Below are 19,103 nucleotides of genomic sequence, written 5' to 3' on the forward strand. Positions count from 1 at the left end.
GTGCTGAAGCTCAGCAGCGCTGGGCGCTCAGGGCAGCACGTCGGGCACGTGGCCAGGGCTACAAAGGGGAGGTGGCACCTTGCTCTGGTGCCTTCCCTCCATTTCCAGCTGTGACATCACATCGTTACTTTCCAGACACTCAATGTACAGTGAGTCCATGGTTAATGTTAATTTTTCACAATGAAAATCTTTTTTTATGTTTATCTTTCATTGTTAGGATTGAAATGTATGGTTTAAAAAAAATTACAAAAATAAACCTCAAGGTCCTTCTGTGTAGACCAGCCCTGAAGGGGGGGAAAGGGCTTTGGGAGGCTGAGTTAAGGGCTCAGAACCTGCACCAGGCAGGAGGAGTGGTCCTGGGACTTGGGCTCATCCAGTGCCGAGTGCTTCCCACTCGGATATTTGTGCAGAGTGCTCAGACCATGTGAAATCGTAGCTTTGCCTGAGCTGGAAGTGGACTGCTGCATGGCATGGGGGATGGACATGGGAGAGACAGCAGAGATGAGCTCCTGTGGCAGAGAAACCCTCCTCTGCCTTGGAGGGGACCTGGGCAGGCACATGTGTTCACAGCCAGGTCTGTGCTGGTCTCTAATGAACGACAAACTGGACCAGCTGAGCCTTTTCTCTGAAGGTGGGTGCTCCTGCCTTTCCTTGCCTCCCTGCCCTGGCATGCTGGATGTGCTGGAGGGACTTGCTTGTGCCAAAACATGGTGCAAAGGGCAGCTCTGACACTTGCGGTGAAGGAGGCTGCTGCAGCATAACAGGTCTTGCGCAAGGGTGGCAGATGTGGATGGCATCCTGTTCAGCCAGGACATTCCTCCTTCCTTCCTGATGGCATCTGCCCATGTGCTCACCCAGCCACCACCATTCCCAGCTATTCTCCCACAGCACCAGAGGTGCAGGCAGCTGCCTGGGCTGGGGCGAGCTGCCTGCATGGGAGTGGTGCTCTCTTGAGACAGCTTGGCTGTGAAAGCCAGAGCTCTTTATTTGGTGTTTTTCCAGAAACTTTGTGTTTCTGGAATAAAGAGACTTTATGTAAATCTCTGTTTTGGTTTAAAAACAAAGTAAATAACTGCTTGGCGGGAGGACAATGGCAGCGCAAACCAAAATGCAGCCTGAAGGTGCAGGAGCAAGCCAGAATGTGTTATTTTTAAAATTCTCCAAAGTCTAAGCCAGTCATTTTGAGTTTCGTGTGGGGTTTTTCCTCGCTTCTAGTATTTCAACGATTGGCCCTGTAGTGACCCAGAGACACTTGTACCTTGGCAGCTGCCCTTCCCTCCCTCCTCTCCTGGGTGAGGCAGGAGGAGGGGAGCCCACAGCTGCTTGAGATGATTGTTCTTGCAGGATTGGGCTTCATGGAGACATTTTGTTCAGCATGCAAGTTGCTCTTAAGGCATCCTAAGAGGAAATTCATCTTTTCTAGAGGAACCTGTGCAAGAGGAACCCACATGTATCCCTTCAAACACTCATGCCTCTCTCACAGAAATACTTGTGATGTGGTATGTTTAAATGACTTCAGCGCAGTGGGAGGTTAAACGATCTGGAGAAGCTGTTCCTCTCCCTCTTGCCTGCTATATTTTATTGGTTTGTGTTTTCCCTTGCTCTGAGTCCTCGATGGCAGCAGATGCCCGGGGCTGGGGTTGAGCTGTGCAGCGCAGCGGGCAGCACCGTGACCTGGTGGGGCGGCCGGGGCAGTTCCCGAGGGTGGACAGGAGCAGGCTGGAGCCAGAGTCCGGCGCTGCTCCTGCGGGAAGGACCTCGTAGCCCCAAACTGAAAGCAAGTGCTACTGTACTGAGCACTCAGCGGGGGGTCAGTGGTTTTCTTTATAATTCGCATTTTGATATTCCAGACATAAAAGACTCATTTGCATGTTTTTCTTTTCACTAGAATAAAAAGGATGCTTTGCCAGACAGTTAATAACTTCCCTTGTTTCTCATCTGGGAAAACCAGCTTCTGTCCCCCTGAGAAGGCTGACACCGGGAGGAAACACTCCCTGCTGGGGCCTTCTCTGGAGATAACAAGGGAAGACTGAGGGGCTGAGCTGATCTAATTGCTCACTGCTGCTTCCCCTCCACCCTCCTCTTCTCAGGCTTATTCCCTGTGGGGCTCTCCCATCCCCTTCCAGCTCTGGTACCTGCCTGGTGCCAAGTGGGTTCAGCTCATAAAATCAGGGAAGAACTAACTTGACTACAAATAAAACCCAAACAATAAAAAACCCCACCCCCAAAATACCCACTTTTGGGGATGGGTAATGCACTGAATCAAGGGGGAAGAACTGAGGAGGGAAGCTAGGTCTCTGTCTTCTGGCAGCAGTGGGCTGAGAGAGCTACTGGATTAATTAAAGCTGTACTATGTAATTTCCCTTTTGGGTGCAGCACAGCTGGGTGGCGTTGTGGAGAGGCAACATCCTCCCATGTGTCCCACCACCTCCCCTGAGCTGCCCCTAACATGTACAGTTGCTGGGGGACCTGTGTCGGGACCTGTAGAGACCTGCATGCACCTCAGCTCAGCCAAAAAGCAGTTATTTCCCCCGCTGGGCTCCTGGGCTGTCAGGGTGGGAGTCAGGGGCTGGGCATTGAGGGAGAAATGCAATCCTTGAACTGCTGCTGCCTTTGGAAGGCTGCCTGCAAATGCACCCCAGGACACCCTAAATGAGGGAGGTTTGGAAAGAGAAATATATTATCTGAGCAACCCCTGCCAGGGAAAGGACACCTGCCGTCTGGGTGAGCAGCTTCAGGGGAACAGGCAGATCCTACTCTTCCACCTTGCAGGTTTCCTTGCACAGAGAGTAGAAAACTCTGTGCGTTCCCCAGCTTGCTGGGCTGGGAGGAGGGAAATACTCCTGTGGCACCAGCCCCTACAAAATCCGTCGCTAAACCCAACAGTGTCTGTGGAATCTGTAACACAGTTTTGAAATACCTTCTGGGAAACCACTTTTCTAAATATCAAGACTATTCCAGCAGTACTTTTGTTCAGATTTATTTTATAAAATGTATTTGAAAACATTTTTGTAAGATATAACACAATTACTGTAGTTCACGAAAATCATGCAAATATTTTGACTTGTAAAAGTAAGATTGAAAAAAAAAAAAATTTGTTCTTATGGGATATCCCTTCAATGCCTAAATATGAGGATTAGAGGAGCTAGAGTTCATGGGAGTCTTCACCAAGTGATAAAGGAGATGAAAAACTGGAAACCAAGAGGACGCATCTGATAGCAAGGAAGAGACTCCTTCCATCTGGCTACTGAGACAGAGACCTCTGTGTTACAGGACTTCTGGACACCCTGGGGCAAGGCAGCCAGGCTGAGTGGCTTTATGGCAGGAGAACTCTTTGCTCTGGTAATAGCGAACCATTTTAGAGCATGTCCCTGCGTCAGCTGATGCAGAGGAGGAAAAAAAATTGCTAAGCTCAGCTTAGCAAAAGCAAAAAGCTCAACTGAGCGAAAGTTCAGCTTTTGACTTTTCTGGGTTTTTTTCCATACAGTTTAGAACCAAAACATTGATTTTGGAACATCTGTAACATTTGACATACAACATCAAAAAAGCAAAGCAGCAGTAAGATAGGGTCTAGCTGTAGCATTAAGCCCTTGAGGGGGATCTCAGCAGCACCACAAGTATCCCCTTCCAGCAAAAGCTGGCAGGGATGAAGGGAGGGGGTTATTAATGAATCTGTTTCTGGAATGAAGGTTCATGCTGTCTTTGACAGTTGAGTCTTATCTGCAAAGTTCATCCTCCACCGTGGCTCGGGGGCCCACAGGTATTCAGCTTGCACAGTCCAGTTCAGGCTCTGGTCACAGCTTACCAACACTTGTCTGAAACCAGACACAGGACTCCAGCGCTGGTATATCGAGGCTGAAATCTGAGAAATGCCAGTGCTCAGTGCAACAGTCTTACGAGGAGTCTTACCTTTAACCTTAAAAATGAGACCTCTCTTTTGTGTAATTTCCTATTTAGACCGATGCCTTTGCTTATTAGTACTGCTTTGATGAGGCTGAGAGCTACTCTTACTTTTATAACTTTAGCTGACAACTTCCTGACTCTTAGGTAGCTGGTAAAGTGTAACTCTGTATTAACAAGGATTATTACTATTATGGGGTGTAGAGGGAGGCGGCGCAGTGGTACAATCTCCAGCATCAATGGCACTTCTGAGCTCAGCTTTCAGAAAATGGTTGCTGGTCTCCATGCTTCATAATAATAATAAAATTATCAAAGCATTCTGCAAAAAATTCTGCAGTATTTGAGTTACATGTCCATGGTTTGTTGGAATCATCACGGAAAACATAATGGGTGGCTTTGAGATTTAGAGATTCATAAGGCTGCTTAAAGGTGAGTCCTACTGGTCTTGGTACCCTGTGGACTAGTTGATGACATCCAGTAAATATTTAAATAGCCAATACAGGCTGTTAGCGCCAAAAATGTGGAATCGTATGATAATCCCACCCATGTTCATGTACAGGCTACACTTTGCTGGACTGAGGTCTCATGCATTTCCTATTTTTTCCCACAGGCTAGTTTCTTATCCTATATTTCATTGAGATAATCTTGATCAGGATATATCAGGAAGCCAGTAAATAAGCTGTCTGTCCAGTAGGGATCATAAAAGAGCCCATTTTGTTCTGAGTAAAAGATCTGCAGCCATACCTCATCCTCCTGCTTCAGAGAGAGGATGGTTGATCCAGAGGCAACATCATGGTTCCCAGTGTTGGCATCAAAAGTCTTGATCCGGTACTGCCCATTGTGGACCAAGCCAATGGCCAGATGTTTGTTGGCCAAAGTGATATCATAAGTAAAGTAGTAAATACCTGGGATGCCGCATATAAATTTCCCACTGGAAGCATTGTAATGTCCTCCCTCGTTCATCAGGATCCTGTCAAATTTGATGGGCAACCTTTCTCTTGGGTAGCTCTTTGAGACTGCCACGGAGAAGGCAGATTTGGCTTTGTTGGCGTTACAGGTGCAGGGTCCTGGCATCCCAGTCTCGCCCTTGTTCCCTTTGGGCCCTTTCTTTCCTGGTGCCCCATTTTTTCCAGGATTACCCTTTAAACCCTTGGGCCCTCGTGGGCCTGCCTTGCCAATAGCTCCTGCTTTACCCTTTGGTCCTGGCTTGCCGGGGTTTCCTGTTCTGCCTCGTGGACCTAAAAGACAAACAACCTTGTAAATTTTTCAGTGAAAGAGATGATATGGCAAGTGGAAAGGGGTTGTATCGTTGCAGTGGTATATTTTCATTTAGAAGGGAAACTTTGCTGGTGAGAATCCTGATGAAATACCACCTGGGGCTGGACATCTGTCAGACCTGACTAACCATGTTAGGTAGGTGGTTGGCATGATAACAATGGGACTCGGGAGCAGGACAGTCTGTCCCTTTTAAGAACCAAAAGGCTGGTTCTATTATCTGACTCACTTGAGAAAAAGGAGTAATTAATTATAAAGCTGGCCAATAACAAGCTTTAAATGTTTGGGTTTTCCAGGAGTGGGACAGATTTGTGAAGCTTTTGGAACCAAGCTGTGAGCAGATGGGGTACTTTTAATCTCCTGTCTCGTTTTTTTTTTTTTTTTTACATTTAACATGAAACTGTTGTTTAAAAAAAAAAAAATAATTCTAGGTGTAGTAAAAAGCCCAGCCTAGTTGGGGGATGAACCCGTCATGAACCAGAAGACAGCCAGTGCAGGGACTGCCTTGAGATGGGAAGTGAGTTGGGCTGTCACTGTGATGCTGCAACTGCTGATTACTGCTGATTGCAGTAGTGTCTGATATAAGACAAATTCATGGGGATTTGTACCCTGTCTCTTGACCTGCTGTAGCAAGACTAGATTTAAATGCAGCTGTGGGTGGAAACCTGTTCTCCAGATTCCCTGTTTTGGGGGTGGGAGAAGAGAATAAGATGCAGCTTTGGCACGCCGGTGTTACGCTGAATCAGGAGTGCACTCTAGTGTGGCAATGGGAAATCACTGTTTTCTCACCATAGCTGGTCCTGATGCTTACTGACTGTAAGGCTGGATCTAAAGGAGAGCCCCACCTCAGGATTAAAGAAGGGTTGTTGTTTGCTTTGATTTAAATTGAGCATGGTCAGCCTGTCACCCAGCTAGAGTGCTCCGGGGAGCAAATAATTTTTTCACCTGACTTTGCTTCGCTTGAGAGCAGGAGTCAGAGACCACCACTTTGTCTCATCTAGAGAGCATCTATCAGAACAGGGAAAATCTCACTTCATAACAAAATGAAGCCAATAGGAATTGCATACAGCATTAAGATGCTATCAGCAAATGATGCGAGTCTGAACCCTCCTGGCAGAAGCTGACAAGTGTGAGATGCTGGAGGGGGCAGAGTGGAAATTTCTAGAAGAGTTTCCTATGAGATGTTGTCTGTCCTGGGGCTCAGATTTGGGGTGACAGGTTAACTGGGCTGTTGCACTATTGCTTTTACATTTTACCCTTGCTGTGTTAAGAAGCGCTTTTCTCTTACCTTCATCACCGTGCTCGCCTTTATCCCCATCCTTGCCATCCTTGCCATCTTTGCCCGGGAAGCCCATCCTGCCCACCGTCCCTGGAGCCCCGGGTGCGCCGGGGGGGCCGGGTGGCCCGGGGGGTCCCGGCAGGCTGCACGCCAGCTGGGGACCTTCCTGCAGCGCTCCCTTGGCAAAGCCCCCGAGGATGTGGTTTGCCACACAGGGCACAGTCCAGAGGAGGAGGACAGCGGAGATCATGGCGCAGCCTGTAAAAAGGAGATGGGACGTGGCTGTTACGTGTGGTTGGCTACCACTTGTGTGGGTACGGTGGTATCGCCTCCACCGGGACAGTGCATTGTAGAGACTTGCATGAAAATGGGAGATAATTGGGCTCTTTTTGGCAGGGTGGGGGAGCTGTTTGTTTTGGTGTGACATGAATTCAAGGATTTGGCTCATGGAGTTTTCTAGGTCTGACCAATATTTTTTTCAGACTTGCTCTTCTCTAAGCCTGTATCTGTGGCCATCCCTCGTTTTGTTTTGTTCTCTGGGCCTCCTTTCTCCGGAAACAAAAGTAGCGATGGCAGAGGGGTGCAGAAAGCAGCTGCTCGGGACTAGCAGAGTGGAGGAAGGAGAAAGGGTTTTGGTGTAAACTTCCCCAGTAAGACCTGCCCTGCAACTGGGTCACTGGGGTTTCTTACCAAGCACAAAACCCATCGTGTGATGCGGGGCTGAATTTAGAAGACGGGCTTGCGGAGGCTTTGGGCCAAGGCAGTCCTTACTGCGTTTTGCCTGACAGTACGAATGGAGCCTCTTAGCTAGCTGAGAATGTCCGGTTCCTCATGGCAGCTCGGCTGCACGGCACTGCACAACCTGCAGCCGAATTGCCCACCAAGTCTCTGGCTCAGTGTCGGGGTGCAGCCGCCTCTGCGGCCGTGACCAGCCCTGCTGCAGCCTCTGCCCTGCTCTCCTCTCGCCGTGCTGACCTGCCTCTCGGGGGGGGGCAGTAGCTCAGGCTTTATGTCTGTTACTAGCATTCACCTTGGAAAGAAAGGTAACTGTTAAAACCCTGGCTGTTGTTTGTCTCCTGGCTCTGTAAAGTAAGCCATTGCTTTAAGTATAGCAAATGCCAAGGGCTTTTTTGGAGCATCCGAGGCTCTGCCTTCATTCACAGCGGGAGACTGAGCCTCCTGGGCTTGTCTCACTCCACTCCTGGATGGGGAAATAGCGATGGAAAATAATTTCTGGAATAAAGCTATTCCCATGAACCTGCTAATGATACAGAGCAGTTATTACACAGTAAAATATCCCTCTGGATGTCTGCGCATGGAGCTGTTTGCAAATAGCTATGGTCCATGTGCAGCTCCTGAGTAACTCCACTGCATCTTGAAATAGTGCTCAGATGTATCAGCAGCTTAGAGAAGATGCTCAAAATCAGGCTGATTGATAAGAGCCCATCTTCATGCATGACCCACCTGACACTCTGGGTATTAGAAGCATTTAAAATAGAATTTGGGTTCTGCACATGGTTACAGATATAGTAAAAAAGAGAATTTCCCCTATGGTATCAGTTTCTGACTACCCATGGGTAAAGGTGCTCCTGCCATCCCCTCCCCAGAACAGAAGGCCTCCTTATGCCCGGGCTGAGGACTTTTTCCTCCCTTTGCTCTGCCAGTGAGGGAGGTTATGGCCATGGCCACCAGCTCCCCAGCAGGGCTGGTGCTCCCTGGTGGGCACTGACCATGGGCTGAGGGGAGATGCTGATGGAGTTGGGCTCTTTTCCAGTTGTATGAATATGGAAACAAGCTGGTTGGGGGATGAAAGGCATCCCCTGGCCCAATTTCTTTCTTTCAGCTTCTGTAGCTGGAGTAGCCCTTGGAGAAATGAGACACGAAGCCTAAAACTGCCCCATACAAATCTGTGGCTGGTTCACTGTTTGCTTGGTAGCTCTTTGATCAGGAGAGATGAAGCTAAAGCCAAAGGATTTGGCTTTTTTAAAGGAATTTTTTTTGCTTTTTTAAAGGAATTAGCCATGTATCACTTTAATACAACTCCTACCCACGGGCTAAGAGGTGCACACTCTTATTTGATGGAAAAGACTCCTATGAAATTTAGTCTTTTCCCTTATTAGAGCTACCTCTGACAGTAGGGGGTTAAATATTTTACAAGAATCATCCATCTGCGTGGGCTTTCTTATCACATCCCGAAGTCCTGCTAACAAAATACAGAATGTAAGTGAGGATTGAAAAGCAAGCAAACTGCCTTTCACATATTGCCTTCAAGATTTGGTGCTGAAGCAAATTTGTAGTTAAGCACAGATGCAATAGAAGATGAGCTGGGATATTCCAGACCTTTCAATCTGTCGGTGGCCTTTTGGTCAGGCAAGGTCCTGCTTGACATCATTAAGTCAAATACCAGGAGGCTTTAGCATCTCCCCAGTAGTGTTATGTTTAACTCCTGCACTGGAAATAAGATGCTTAAAGTATTGGATAAATTTCATGTTGGCCTTAGCACTCTCATCCTGGTATCGGCTCCAGAAGGGGGTGGAAATGCATATTACATGCTCCAAATCCAGCGAGCAATATGCTACCTATTAAGGCTGAGTGGGAGCCTCCCAGTTCTGCGATATGTATAATTAAGAACATGCAGAGGAGTGGGAAATGCAAAACAGATCTCTGGGCTGGATTCAGCTGCTAAGCCATTTTGTTCTTCAGCTCTCTTTTGGATTTCTTATACCTAAGTTTATTTGATGCTAGTGAAAGGTGTCAGTTTAATGGCCTTGTGAGATGGAAATCACCAACCAGTATTAATGTGGGCAGTTGAATAAAGGCTCTCAGTTCACAGAAAGGGAAACAAAATGTTAAAATGCCTGCGGAGTGGGGAGATCCCAAGGAAAGCTACATCCCTGCTTCCCAGTAACCACCTCAAATGGGGCAGAAGAGAAGTGAGAGGCGTCTGGAGGTGGATGACACTAAGTTGTGGCAAGGAAAAATGTCATTGTGGAGCATAACCTGGAAAAAAGCTGGGACTGCTTCATGTGGAGAAGAAACAGGCAAGAGTGAGTACAGGGCAGGAGGGCAGCTCCTTCTCTTAAAGTTTCTTACCATAAGTACTTCTATTACCTTCAGACAACCCAGCTAGTTGACCTGATGGGATAAAAAGTGGCAAACACAAAATACCCCAAGGCTGGGAGTTTTGTAGTACCGATACTTGGATAGACGGAGAATATTTGACTACCTGGAGCTGTGTGCTGGCGCAGCTCCCGAGTCGGTGTTAATTAACGGCTCCACAAGAACATTTCATCCCACATCACAGCAGTGTGTGTGGGATGCAAAGCACAGTCACATTCACAAGAGGATCTATAAATAGCCTCTTAAAGAAATCTCTTTGAAAGAAAACAAACCTTGTGCTGTTCCACCTTAAAAGGAAAATTGTTTCTCTATGTAGAATGTACGATGAGCTCCAAAAAGCAAATTGGAAACAGATCAGCATCTTTCCGCAGTACGGGAGGCAGGCCTGGCACTGGAGGCCATGCAGCATGGTTTCAGCTGAGGTCTTACTTTCCTAGTGACATTTTAATTAATGCCTTTGTTAATAGGGGTTTGGAGACCTTTTGGCTACGACTGACGCCTGTTGTGTGGGTGTGTGCACCATGCCCAGGGGGTTACGAGAGCTGACTGGTGGTGGAGGACTGCTTAGGAAGGAGAGGAGATCCTGCGTCATCTGACTGAGCGTGGGGACTGGGCGATGGCTGTAGTTTATACCTGCCACTGAAATGCAAATGTTCAGCTCTTCAGCACCTGTGGAGAGCACACCGGTATCGGGCACTGATTTCAGCATGGGAAAAGAAAATGGACCAGCTTCACTTAAACAAGCTAGCTCAGATGTCCACAGCATAGGCATGGCTGGCCAGGGCTTAGGGCTGCCATGCCCCAGCTTCTCCCCAGCAGAGCCTGGAGCACCAGGACTATGCTTGAGGTTATCAAGCATGTTGGTGCCAAGCTTGGGCCAGAGCACCAGGTGTGGAGTGCCTCTCCCTCAGTGACAGCATGTTGGTGATGGGCGAAATCTCATGCATGCAGAAATGCTTTTCTTCCCAATACTTAAAAATAACCTATCCATCCATTGAGTCACTCTGAAATGATGTCTTCTGAAATATTTAGCAGCAATGGTGCTTTCTAGGTTGCTCAGTCGAAGAAGACCAAGCCCTTGGGCTCAGGAGATGGTGCAGCTTGTGGTGGGCATGTGATGGAGAAGGGCAGCACTGAGTTGCTCTGAGGTAGAAGGTCTTGAAGAAAAGACCCTTTGAGCTCCCAGATGCTAGGTAGGCTCTGGCTGAGGCCTCATGTTCTGATCATAGCTGGGTCAAACCTCCACCCAGTCAGAGAGGAGAGGGACTCCAAAATGTGCTGCAAATGTCTGTGCCCTGAGGTGGAAGGATGAGGCAGATAGGTGGAGTGACAGGTGTCCATCAGCTGGGTTTGAGAGACAATGATTCCCTGTGCCCTTCAGCTGAATCAATGGAAATTGCTGCTGTGGGTCCAAGGCATCCCCTGAGATCAATGTAGTCTGTCAAACTGTGCTGTGGATCCCCACCAGCTAATTCTGGGGAATACTTGTCAGCAAGCAAACCAGGAAGGGGATGATTTTGGAAAATGTTCACTCCTGAATCTTAGAGCTGGAACACACCTTTATAGAAAATACCTCAGGGCAAATAAAGCAATAAAGATAGAGCATCTCTGAGTTGCAAGCGTGGTACATGCAGAGCTGAGCATTTACTGGCTTCTCTCTTCCTAACGAGCCATGTGTTTAGTGGCCTTCACTATAATTACATAATACAATGTAATGAATGACTCAAAGCAAGCATGTGTCTGAAACGGGATGTTCTGACTCTGCCCCTTGGCCTTTACCTGACACCCGCTTTCTGTTTTAGGACATTTTGTTGTCATCGCTCGTTGCTTCAGTGGGTCCTTCTCTTCCTGCTGGAGCTCAGGCCCTTGGCAGAGGCTGCCCCATGCCCTGGCTCTCCTTGCCGCAGGGGCTGGGGAGGGGAGGCTGGGGCTTCGCTTTCCTCAGGATCAACAAATGCTGGGAGCGGGTGGGCTGCCTGACTCCCCAGCTGCCCTAACCAGCCCATTTGAAGCAGACACTTGTACACTCAGCACGATTTGAACCCAACCCCTCCATGCTGAAACTTGAGCACCCCATGAGCTTCTGTAGCACATGGAGCATCTGTGCAGGGGGACTGCAAACCCATGCTCTCTAATAGCTTTTCTGTGCATGCTCCTTGTCGCCAGAGCTACAGCGCATCACTCTCTCACCTGAGAGCCTCCATCCCTAGGAGCTGTGTCCCCACAGGGCTCCTTGCAGCCCCCAGTCCCGACCTGCAGCTCCCCTTTCTGCTGGCTGCTGCAGTGTGGGACGGGCTTGCTGCTGCTGGAGGGGCCTCACAGGCAGGGGTGTGGGGGACACATCTCTTGCCATGTCTCCCCTATAGCTTTGGCTGCCACAACATCCCTGCTCCACGTGGCTCCTGCAAGCCCCTGTGCGACCACCCTCATCCCAGCCCTGCTGCAGGTGAGCTTCCTGAGCCACGTCACAGTTAAGAAGCCAGACCAATTCTATAGATCTGTATGCATTAAAAAGGTGTTTCTGTAAGAAAATATTTTGCCTGTAAGAGTGAGTCCCAGGCATGAAGGATCAGTTGTACTTTCTGGTGCTTACAGGGCAGCTGGGCTGAAATCCCATCAGAGGGAAAAATCCCTGAGGATTTTCCAGATGTGGGGTGGTTTGGTGGCACGCGCAGTGGCCAGATGGTGATTTTTGGCCAGGGAGACCCTGTGCCATGCGGTGGGGAGGAAAAGCGCAGTGGGGGAGAGAAAAGGAGGGAGTCTGGGGGGAACTGCTGCTTGGAGAGAGGGAGGAGCAGGATGGTCTGATAGCCCGAGAGGGGACCCAGCAGCGAACAAACGACGGTGACTTTCTACTCTGTTTCCTTCCAATACTAGAGGCTTTCTTAAACAAAACAACCATCTTCCTGCTTCACAATTTCCCAGTGTACCTCAAGGCATCTTAATTAGTCTTCAAAATAATCATTATCCCCGTGAGCCTAATTCTCAGCTCTGGTGGTTGCCCTGCGGCATCCCTGGGGTGGAAGCACAAGGAGCCCTTGGGCGCACAGGGCTGATTTAGATAAAGTAAGGTGTGCTGCCGGTGACAGCAGCTGAAATAGATGTATTTAATTTCTGATATAAGCCAGTGAAATAGTTATACCAAATATGAGTTTGATCTGTTATCTGGTATTGCACAAAGCAATGTCAAAGGAGATAAAGGAGAGCGATGCATCTGTGCCTGAACCTGCATCACCGTCTTGGCTTTAGGCAGCCAGGGATGCCTGTGGCAAACCTTTCCTAGCCCCGAGCTAAAGCCCTGTTACAGAAGCTGCCGATCAGTGCCAGAGCGAAGGGAGAGGCTGCGGTTTCGGCTGTACAAGGTGGCTGCTCCCAGCAAAAGTCTAAGGGGTGTTTCCTTCCTGGAGTATTTCTTCTAACTGGCAACTGTTGCCTTTATGGATTGCTGTGCAGGCACTGGAAACCTGAGTGCTCAATGATTTAGACCTTATTTGGTAAGTTTTCGAAGTTAAGGTTAAGAGGAAAGAGAAAAAAAAAAAGGAAAAGTGAATCTACTCACCAAGACTAATCTCTTCAGTGAGATCTTGACAGGCACTGGAAACCTACACGATTTCAAGCAGATGTTTTGCTGCAGATGGCTGTCACGCGCAGAGCCCAAGCCCCGTCCTGCCGCAGCAGCTTCCTTCTGAGGAGCGTGCAATATTGACTTCGGTCTTTCTTTTTTATTAACGTTTTACTCCTTTTTGTGCAGATTGCTAGCTTCCTGCAGCAGTTCCAGGTTTTGGCTCAATGTTGCCAAAGGCATATTTTTATTATTGTGTAATGGGTCTGCGCCTCTTCCTCTGTCACGTGGCATGGGAAGAAATTTTTACGCACATATGGCTGGAAAGTGCTTGGTGCTTGGGGAGCTTTTGCCTTTCTCTGTCTCCCTTGCAGTCTTGTAGGAAAGGCTCAGGAGTTGCCTGGATCATTTCTGACCAATTCTGCCCCTCTCTGCTGTAGCTGCTGCCTGCGCAAGCAGAATTTGTAAGAGGACGGGTAATGCAGATCAAACTAGGGAACAACTTTGACACTTGATCCTGAAGCATTAGCAAGGGAAGCAAATCTTGTCCTAAGGGTGGAAACTCTCTTCTAAAACAAATTAGACAAACACGTAATGGCATATCACTCCAGGCTTGAATTAAAGGACGTGGTTGTGAAGCAGCAGCTTTGCAAATGCAAATTTTGAGAGGAAACTGCATGTACCTCAGCACTGCTTCAGGTGGATGTGCAAGACCAAACACAGAGACTTTGCCATAGGCATGTCAGGGCAGGAATGGGAATGCTTCTGTCTTTGGAAAGGGTTGGGATTTTGTTTTATGCTTGCAAAGTAATTACAAAACCCCCAGCAATTGCTTAAGGTAAGGCAGTAACACCAGAAGCAGTGTCTGAAGCCAGAGTTCAGCTTTAGCTCTGCCAACACAGAAGTGTGGAGTCACAGTAAATCCCTGTCCCTTCTTGTTTCTCCGCTGCAGCAAGTCATGGTGTTATAGGTCTGAGCAGTGTTGATATCCCAGCTTATGCCAGCCCATTAAACACAGAATTTGCAAATGCCTTGCAACTCTCAATATTGACAGTGCTTCCCTAACAGCCCCCGGGGAGGTGCAGAGGTGCAGCGAGATGAATGGGGGTTGAAGAGTTTCCTGACCCCACTCCCCCGCTGCCCACCCCTGCCCTCCCTCCCCACTTTGCAGGATGCTCTGTGATGCTGCTGGGGTTGGTACGGACCAGACTCATCTTTTTAAGGGAGCAGTGGGGAAGAGTCTAAACAGGCGAGATGACCCAGATATAAAGCCTGGCCCCAGGGGTGCCCCAGGCTGGCGGTGTGGGAGGTTGTGGGGGTCCCATCACCCTGCCGGGAGGGCAGCAATGGCCCTGGGGCCATCATCCCCCACGCAGAGTGGGTCACTGGTGCCCCTGGCTGCAGCCTACAGGTCCTGGTTGAGGGTCCGTGGCCCCTGCTCTGCCCCAGCCAGGATCCTGTGTGGGGCTTGAGACAGGCATGTGCTCCGTGGCAGGGCTCCAGAGCCTGTCCTGCTGCTCTCCAGCCAGTAAATATTTCTGCTCAGTGGAGATTATCAGCTGATTGGGAGTACGCTGGAAGTATCATTCCTTACTCTGCCAGAATTCATCCTTATCGGAGCTGGTTTGGTTTTTTTTTTTGCTTTTCCCTGCACTTGCTGTTGGAACATGGTGGGAATGGATACAATGTAAACATGAAGCATGTACACAGTTTGCTTTGTGAGCTCTAATCAGTTCAGCTGCTCCTGGGAGGGTTGGGAATGTTTGGCCGACGAAGCACAGGGCTGTTTTCGTGCTGTACTGATGGTCCTGCAGAGCTTCTTCAGAGCCGGCACCCCGGCCCCCAGCTCCCTGACAGCTCAGCGATGTTCCCTGCCATTGAACAACCTCCAGGAGAACAACCCCCCTCCCCAAACCCACGCAATCATCACCTTAAATTTCACTGGGATAAGGGCTGTTTTAGAAAAGCTGCCACGTGGCTGCAGAGCTCTGGCGTGGCCATGGGGAGCTGTCCCCAGCCCCACTGCTCCCCTGGCATTGGGGCCAGCGCAGGCAGGGACAACACCAGACACGGGCTCTGAGAGCCGTTCTTCACTGGGGTGAATGAATTCTCACTTTTTGCCTGTTTGTAGGAACCCAGTTCTCTTGGAGAACCTCTCCCGCCCGGGTGTGGGGCTGGAGTCAGCCAAAAGGCTCAAGGCATTGCACGTGCGTGGGTCCTGCCTCAGGTTTCTTATGAAACCAGATGAAAACGTCCTCTGGGCTTTGCCAGGGTGCCAGTCGGATTGGCCTGGGAAGTCATAGTGGTTTCCTCAGACACTAACAGTGTTGAGAAGAAAAAGCCCTTATCCTTATCCCAAACCTGCCCCATGGCAGCTGTGCTGGGGCACTGGGGCTTTGGGATGAGTGTGAAATGGGCCAGGGACAAAATGATGCTTGAAAATACAGCAGTCCTGCTGGGCAATTCAAGGTGTGACTGGGGAAGTTGCAGTTACTAGTGATTTTGTGCCTGGATCTGCGGCGTGTTGAAGGCAGCAAGATCCTGACCTAGTTCGGCAGCGTGGGGAGAGGCAGCGCTGGGAAGCTCCTGCCAGGCAGATGGAAAATATGTCTGTGCTGCAACGCTGAGCCGAGCTCACTCAGGGTCCCAGACAGCTCTGCTCTGCTGGAGAACATGTTTGGCAGCACGCTTTGTTGAATAAACTGCCCGTTCACAGTGAAACAAGAGCCGCCCCGAGACTTGGTTCTCAGTTCATTTTTTTTCAGCTAGACATTGCAGGGAAGCGTTACAAGAGATCGAGTCCCGTCTGTCCCACTTTTTAGCAAAAGCCTCCTGCTGTGACTAATGTGGGTTTCACCATTGATCATGGGGAAGGCGGCTCGTTGCTGCAGCGTGGGGAGCCAGCTCGGGCTGACGTCCGCCTCGGCAGAGCCCCACGGGACATGCGTAGGACTGGGGGTGCAGGTCTCCACCGTGGATGGGCTGCTGGGGCCTGTTGTGGTGCTTCCTCCTCGGCAGCAAAGCCGTCCTGCCCATGCCGCCCCTTGCAGTCCTCGCACCAGCCCAGGAGGTGCTGCCTCGCCTGGACTGGGCACTGCTCCTGGCTGGTGTGGGCCTGTCCCCCGTCTGCATCCCCCGCCAGTACCCCCAGCGCTGTGGCTTCGCATTCTTTAGGTAAAGCTTGTTGGGGGAATGCATGGCTCGTGTAGCAAGGGAAAAGTGCATCATCCAGCACCTACAGTCGAAAGTGTAATCGTAGTTCCGCTATCTCCTGTGCATGTGCAAACAAGAGTGCCTAAAGGTGAGCGATCGCCGGCTCCCACCCCGGGACAGCAGGACAGGACTGCCTCCCAGCAAGGAAGGATTTTCCCTTGTTTGCTTTCTGAGCGCTAACACATTTTACTGTTACAGATACCGACCTTGCAGCAACGACTTTGTAACCAAATCAAATGACTCAGCAAATGCCAAAATAGCTGCAGTTCACCCAGAGGCTGAAGGCAGCCTAAAATACAGCTTTCCCATTGCACTGGGCAATGGCAATTCTCTCCAAAGGTGAGTGTAGGTGCTTCGGGGGTTTTTCTGGAAGATACTAATGGGAGGGAAAAAGCATTTTTCTACCCTACAGGCCTCCTGGCTTAGTGTGGACTGGTGATTTGAGTAATTTTTATCACCCTGCCTAAAAGGAGTTTGGAAGTCTGTGAGCAGTCTTCAGAGAGTGATTGTCCCTCTCCAAAAGCCCCCATAAAAATGAGTCAAATCTCTGTTTAAACTTAAAGGGTGCCCTTGAGACCACTAGCTCTACTTAGGAACTGCAGTCCTAACCCATTAAGATAAAAATAAATAGAGCTTATTTTAGGAAGAGTGAAGTGGGAACCAGCCCAAGCACCAGTGAGCCACCGCAAGCACAGCGCAGAACATGTGTTAAGGTTGGGTTTTTTTTCTTTCATCTCATGCACCTTCTAATTCTAAGTGAAATTCAGCAATCTTTTTGACTTGCCACAACTGGCTCCTGCCTAGGTATCTAATAACATAGTTAGACAAGAAAAGACTCTTCTGAAAATGCCTTATATTTCCCAAAATACAAAGAACTCCAGCCCCACTTCTGGAGTCTGTAGCATCAGCAGCAGCAGCAATCCCAGTACCTGGGGACTCGGGCAGCATTTGCCCAAGCCAGAAAAGCCAGCAACAAATGTCACTTGCCAGTGTCACAGTACAGTGCCTCTGTCCTCCAGGGCAAAGCAGCAGCCCCCAGAGACGAGTGAAAAATTACTTCCACTGTGTGCGAGCAGTGACAGTCCGTGCAGATAGTAATAGTGAGAGATAAAATCCCCTCTCCTGCTGCTGCTTTCCAAGCAGAGAATTTTGCATTACAGTTGGCTTTTCTGTTCTCACGGAATTGATAAATTGCTAAAAATGGTCTTTCAGTTATTCATAAAATATTAAGAAAATATGAGTGGGGCTGTGCTGCCTCTCCGGGGTTAAAACCTGCAGCCCAGTGCTTTTGCTTCTGCACATGCCCAGCATGAGACTTGTTAAAGCAAGAAGCAACAGCCGAGCAAAACCAGAAGCCAGCTGAAGGCACCATTTTCCTGCCCCGGCCTGGGTCTCATGCGGCCCAGAGGCTGATGCCATAACCCTTTCCCAACCAGGCTTGTGCAGAACCAGAAGCAAAGCTAGCACGAGGAAACTCCTCTTTCACCTGTGCTGCTGTGACAGCCACCCTGCTGATGGGGCACGACAGCAGGCGACTTCAACCTCAGGCCTTGCGCTCCAGCATCCACTTCCCCAATGCACTGTTAGCATAAGTTGTAGCGGCTTGTGAATAAAGAGCAGCAATGGGTTAAAACTCTGCTGTGAGGTGGTGCTGGAGCCAAATTTGTAGTTCTTAGCTTTATATTAAAAATCAAGAACAAATGCATGTGAAAATGTGCTAAGGAAGTAAATGCATCTGAAAAAAGGTCCCACTCCTAAGAGATGTGGTGGGAGATTACAGAGCCACGGGCCAAGGGCTGTGCTTAGATCCAAATGCAGTGCAAATGAGTGGCTGGGTGGAGGCTATTTCTAAAATGCCTTGGAATTGCTGCACTTACTTTTAAGACTTTGTAGCTTAGAAATTTTGGGTTTGCTAATGTGTCCACTGAGCAAGGTTTTTCTTAAGCAAAGTGACTTATTTCTCTGTTCCACTGAGGTCCAAAATGCATTTTGCAGAAGCAAAAATCATCACTATCTACTACCCCGGTGGGTTTCTGGTTGGGTCATCTAAGAGATGTGAACAAATTTGTTTCATGTACAATATCTAGTTTAAGTTAGAATGATATTTCTGCCTCTTTCTTTGTTGCATCTGGCAAAATGAATGCAAACAGGAGTGCTAACAGAACAATGAGGAGTTACCTGCATGTAGTTCAGGCCACAGTGTTTTGGCCTGAATGGAGTAAAGTTATACCCAAAAGTGGTACAGAAAACTGCAGTTACTGGGTTGCACTAGGCACTAGTGGGCACAGAAAATCCTGTCTCTTCTGTTTTGTCTTTTTCCTAAAAGTTGAACTCCATTTCATCCTTAACTAATTGCTATCGTTCCCGCTTTTTTTCTGATCCCTTAACAGCCTAAAACAATTACGCTCACGTAGAACAGTGCATCTCTTTCATTAACCCACTCAGGAACGCCATAAAGATCCAATTACAAAGATATATGGAGACAGTAAAAGAACTACCTTCTGGCATGCCTTGAAAGATAACATAGACTCTTAAACTTTTCAACAACAACAAAAAAAGGAGAATGTTTTAATCTACATGTTCTAAAAATGCAAATGTCTTCAAATCAGCTGGCTAGTGCACAGTTTGCAGACTGAGTATGGCTCAGACAACCAGTACTCAACAGGATGAAAAATGAGGCAATTGAAGCAATTGTTGAAAAGGGAGTTGAGAAAGTAATTTTTCAGCTTTGCCAAGGGCAAGATTCAGCAAAAG

The 19,103-nt window shown here is 48.7% G+C and overlaps 1 protein-coding gene across 2 annotated transcripts; it reads right to left on the minus strand.

Moving 5' to 3' along the window:
- Positions 1-3,017: 3,017 nt before the first annotated feature.
- On the minus strand, positions 3,018-13,388 carry C1QTNF2 (C1q and TNF related 2). Of its 2 annotated transcripts, XM_072872468.1 has the most exons (4): positions 13,134-13,388; positions 6,464-6,712; positions 4,645-5,138; positions 3,018-3,862 (listed from the first exon to the last, which is right to left on the minus strand). In XM_072872468.1, the coding sequence occupies exons 2-4, from the start codon at positions 6,702-6,704 to the stop codon at positions 3,692-3,694; spliced, it is 906 nt and encodes a 301-aa protein (XP_072728569.1). In that variant the 5' UTR covers positions 6,705-6,712; positions 13,134-13,388; the 3' UTR covers positions 3,018-3,691. The 2 variants fall into 2 exon arrangements, with proteins under 2 accessions (XP_072728569.1, XP_072728570.1); XM_072872469.1 differs by having other exon boundaries at positions 3,722-5,138.
- Positions 13,389-19,103: the final 5,715 nt, after the last annotated feature.

This window comes from Ciconia boyciana, chromosome 9, assembly GCF_034638445.1.
Source record: "Ciconia boyciana chromosome 9, ASM3463844v1, whole genome shotgun sequence".
Taxonomy (NCBI): domain Eukaryota; kingdom Metazoa; phylum Chordata; class Aves; order Ciconiiformes; family Ciconiidae; genus Ciconia; species Ciconia boyciana.

Bases quoted from the DNA above. Each gene is read 5' to 3' on its own strand.
- C1QTNF2 (XM_072872468.1), bottom strand. From the start codon at position 6,704: ATGATCTCCGCTGTCCTCCTCCTCTGGACTGTGCCCTGTGTGGCAAAC. The intron at 5,139-6,463 runs GTAAGAGAAAAG...TTTGTCTTTTAG, and splicing joins AGGCGAGCACGGTGATGAAG to GTCCACGAGGCAGAACAGGA. The intron at 3,863-4,644 runs GTATGGCTGCAG...GGCATTTCTCAG, and splicing joins CTCTGAAGCAGGAGGATGAG to ATTTCAGCCTCGATATACCA.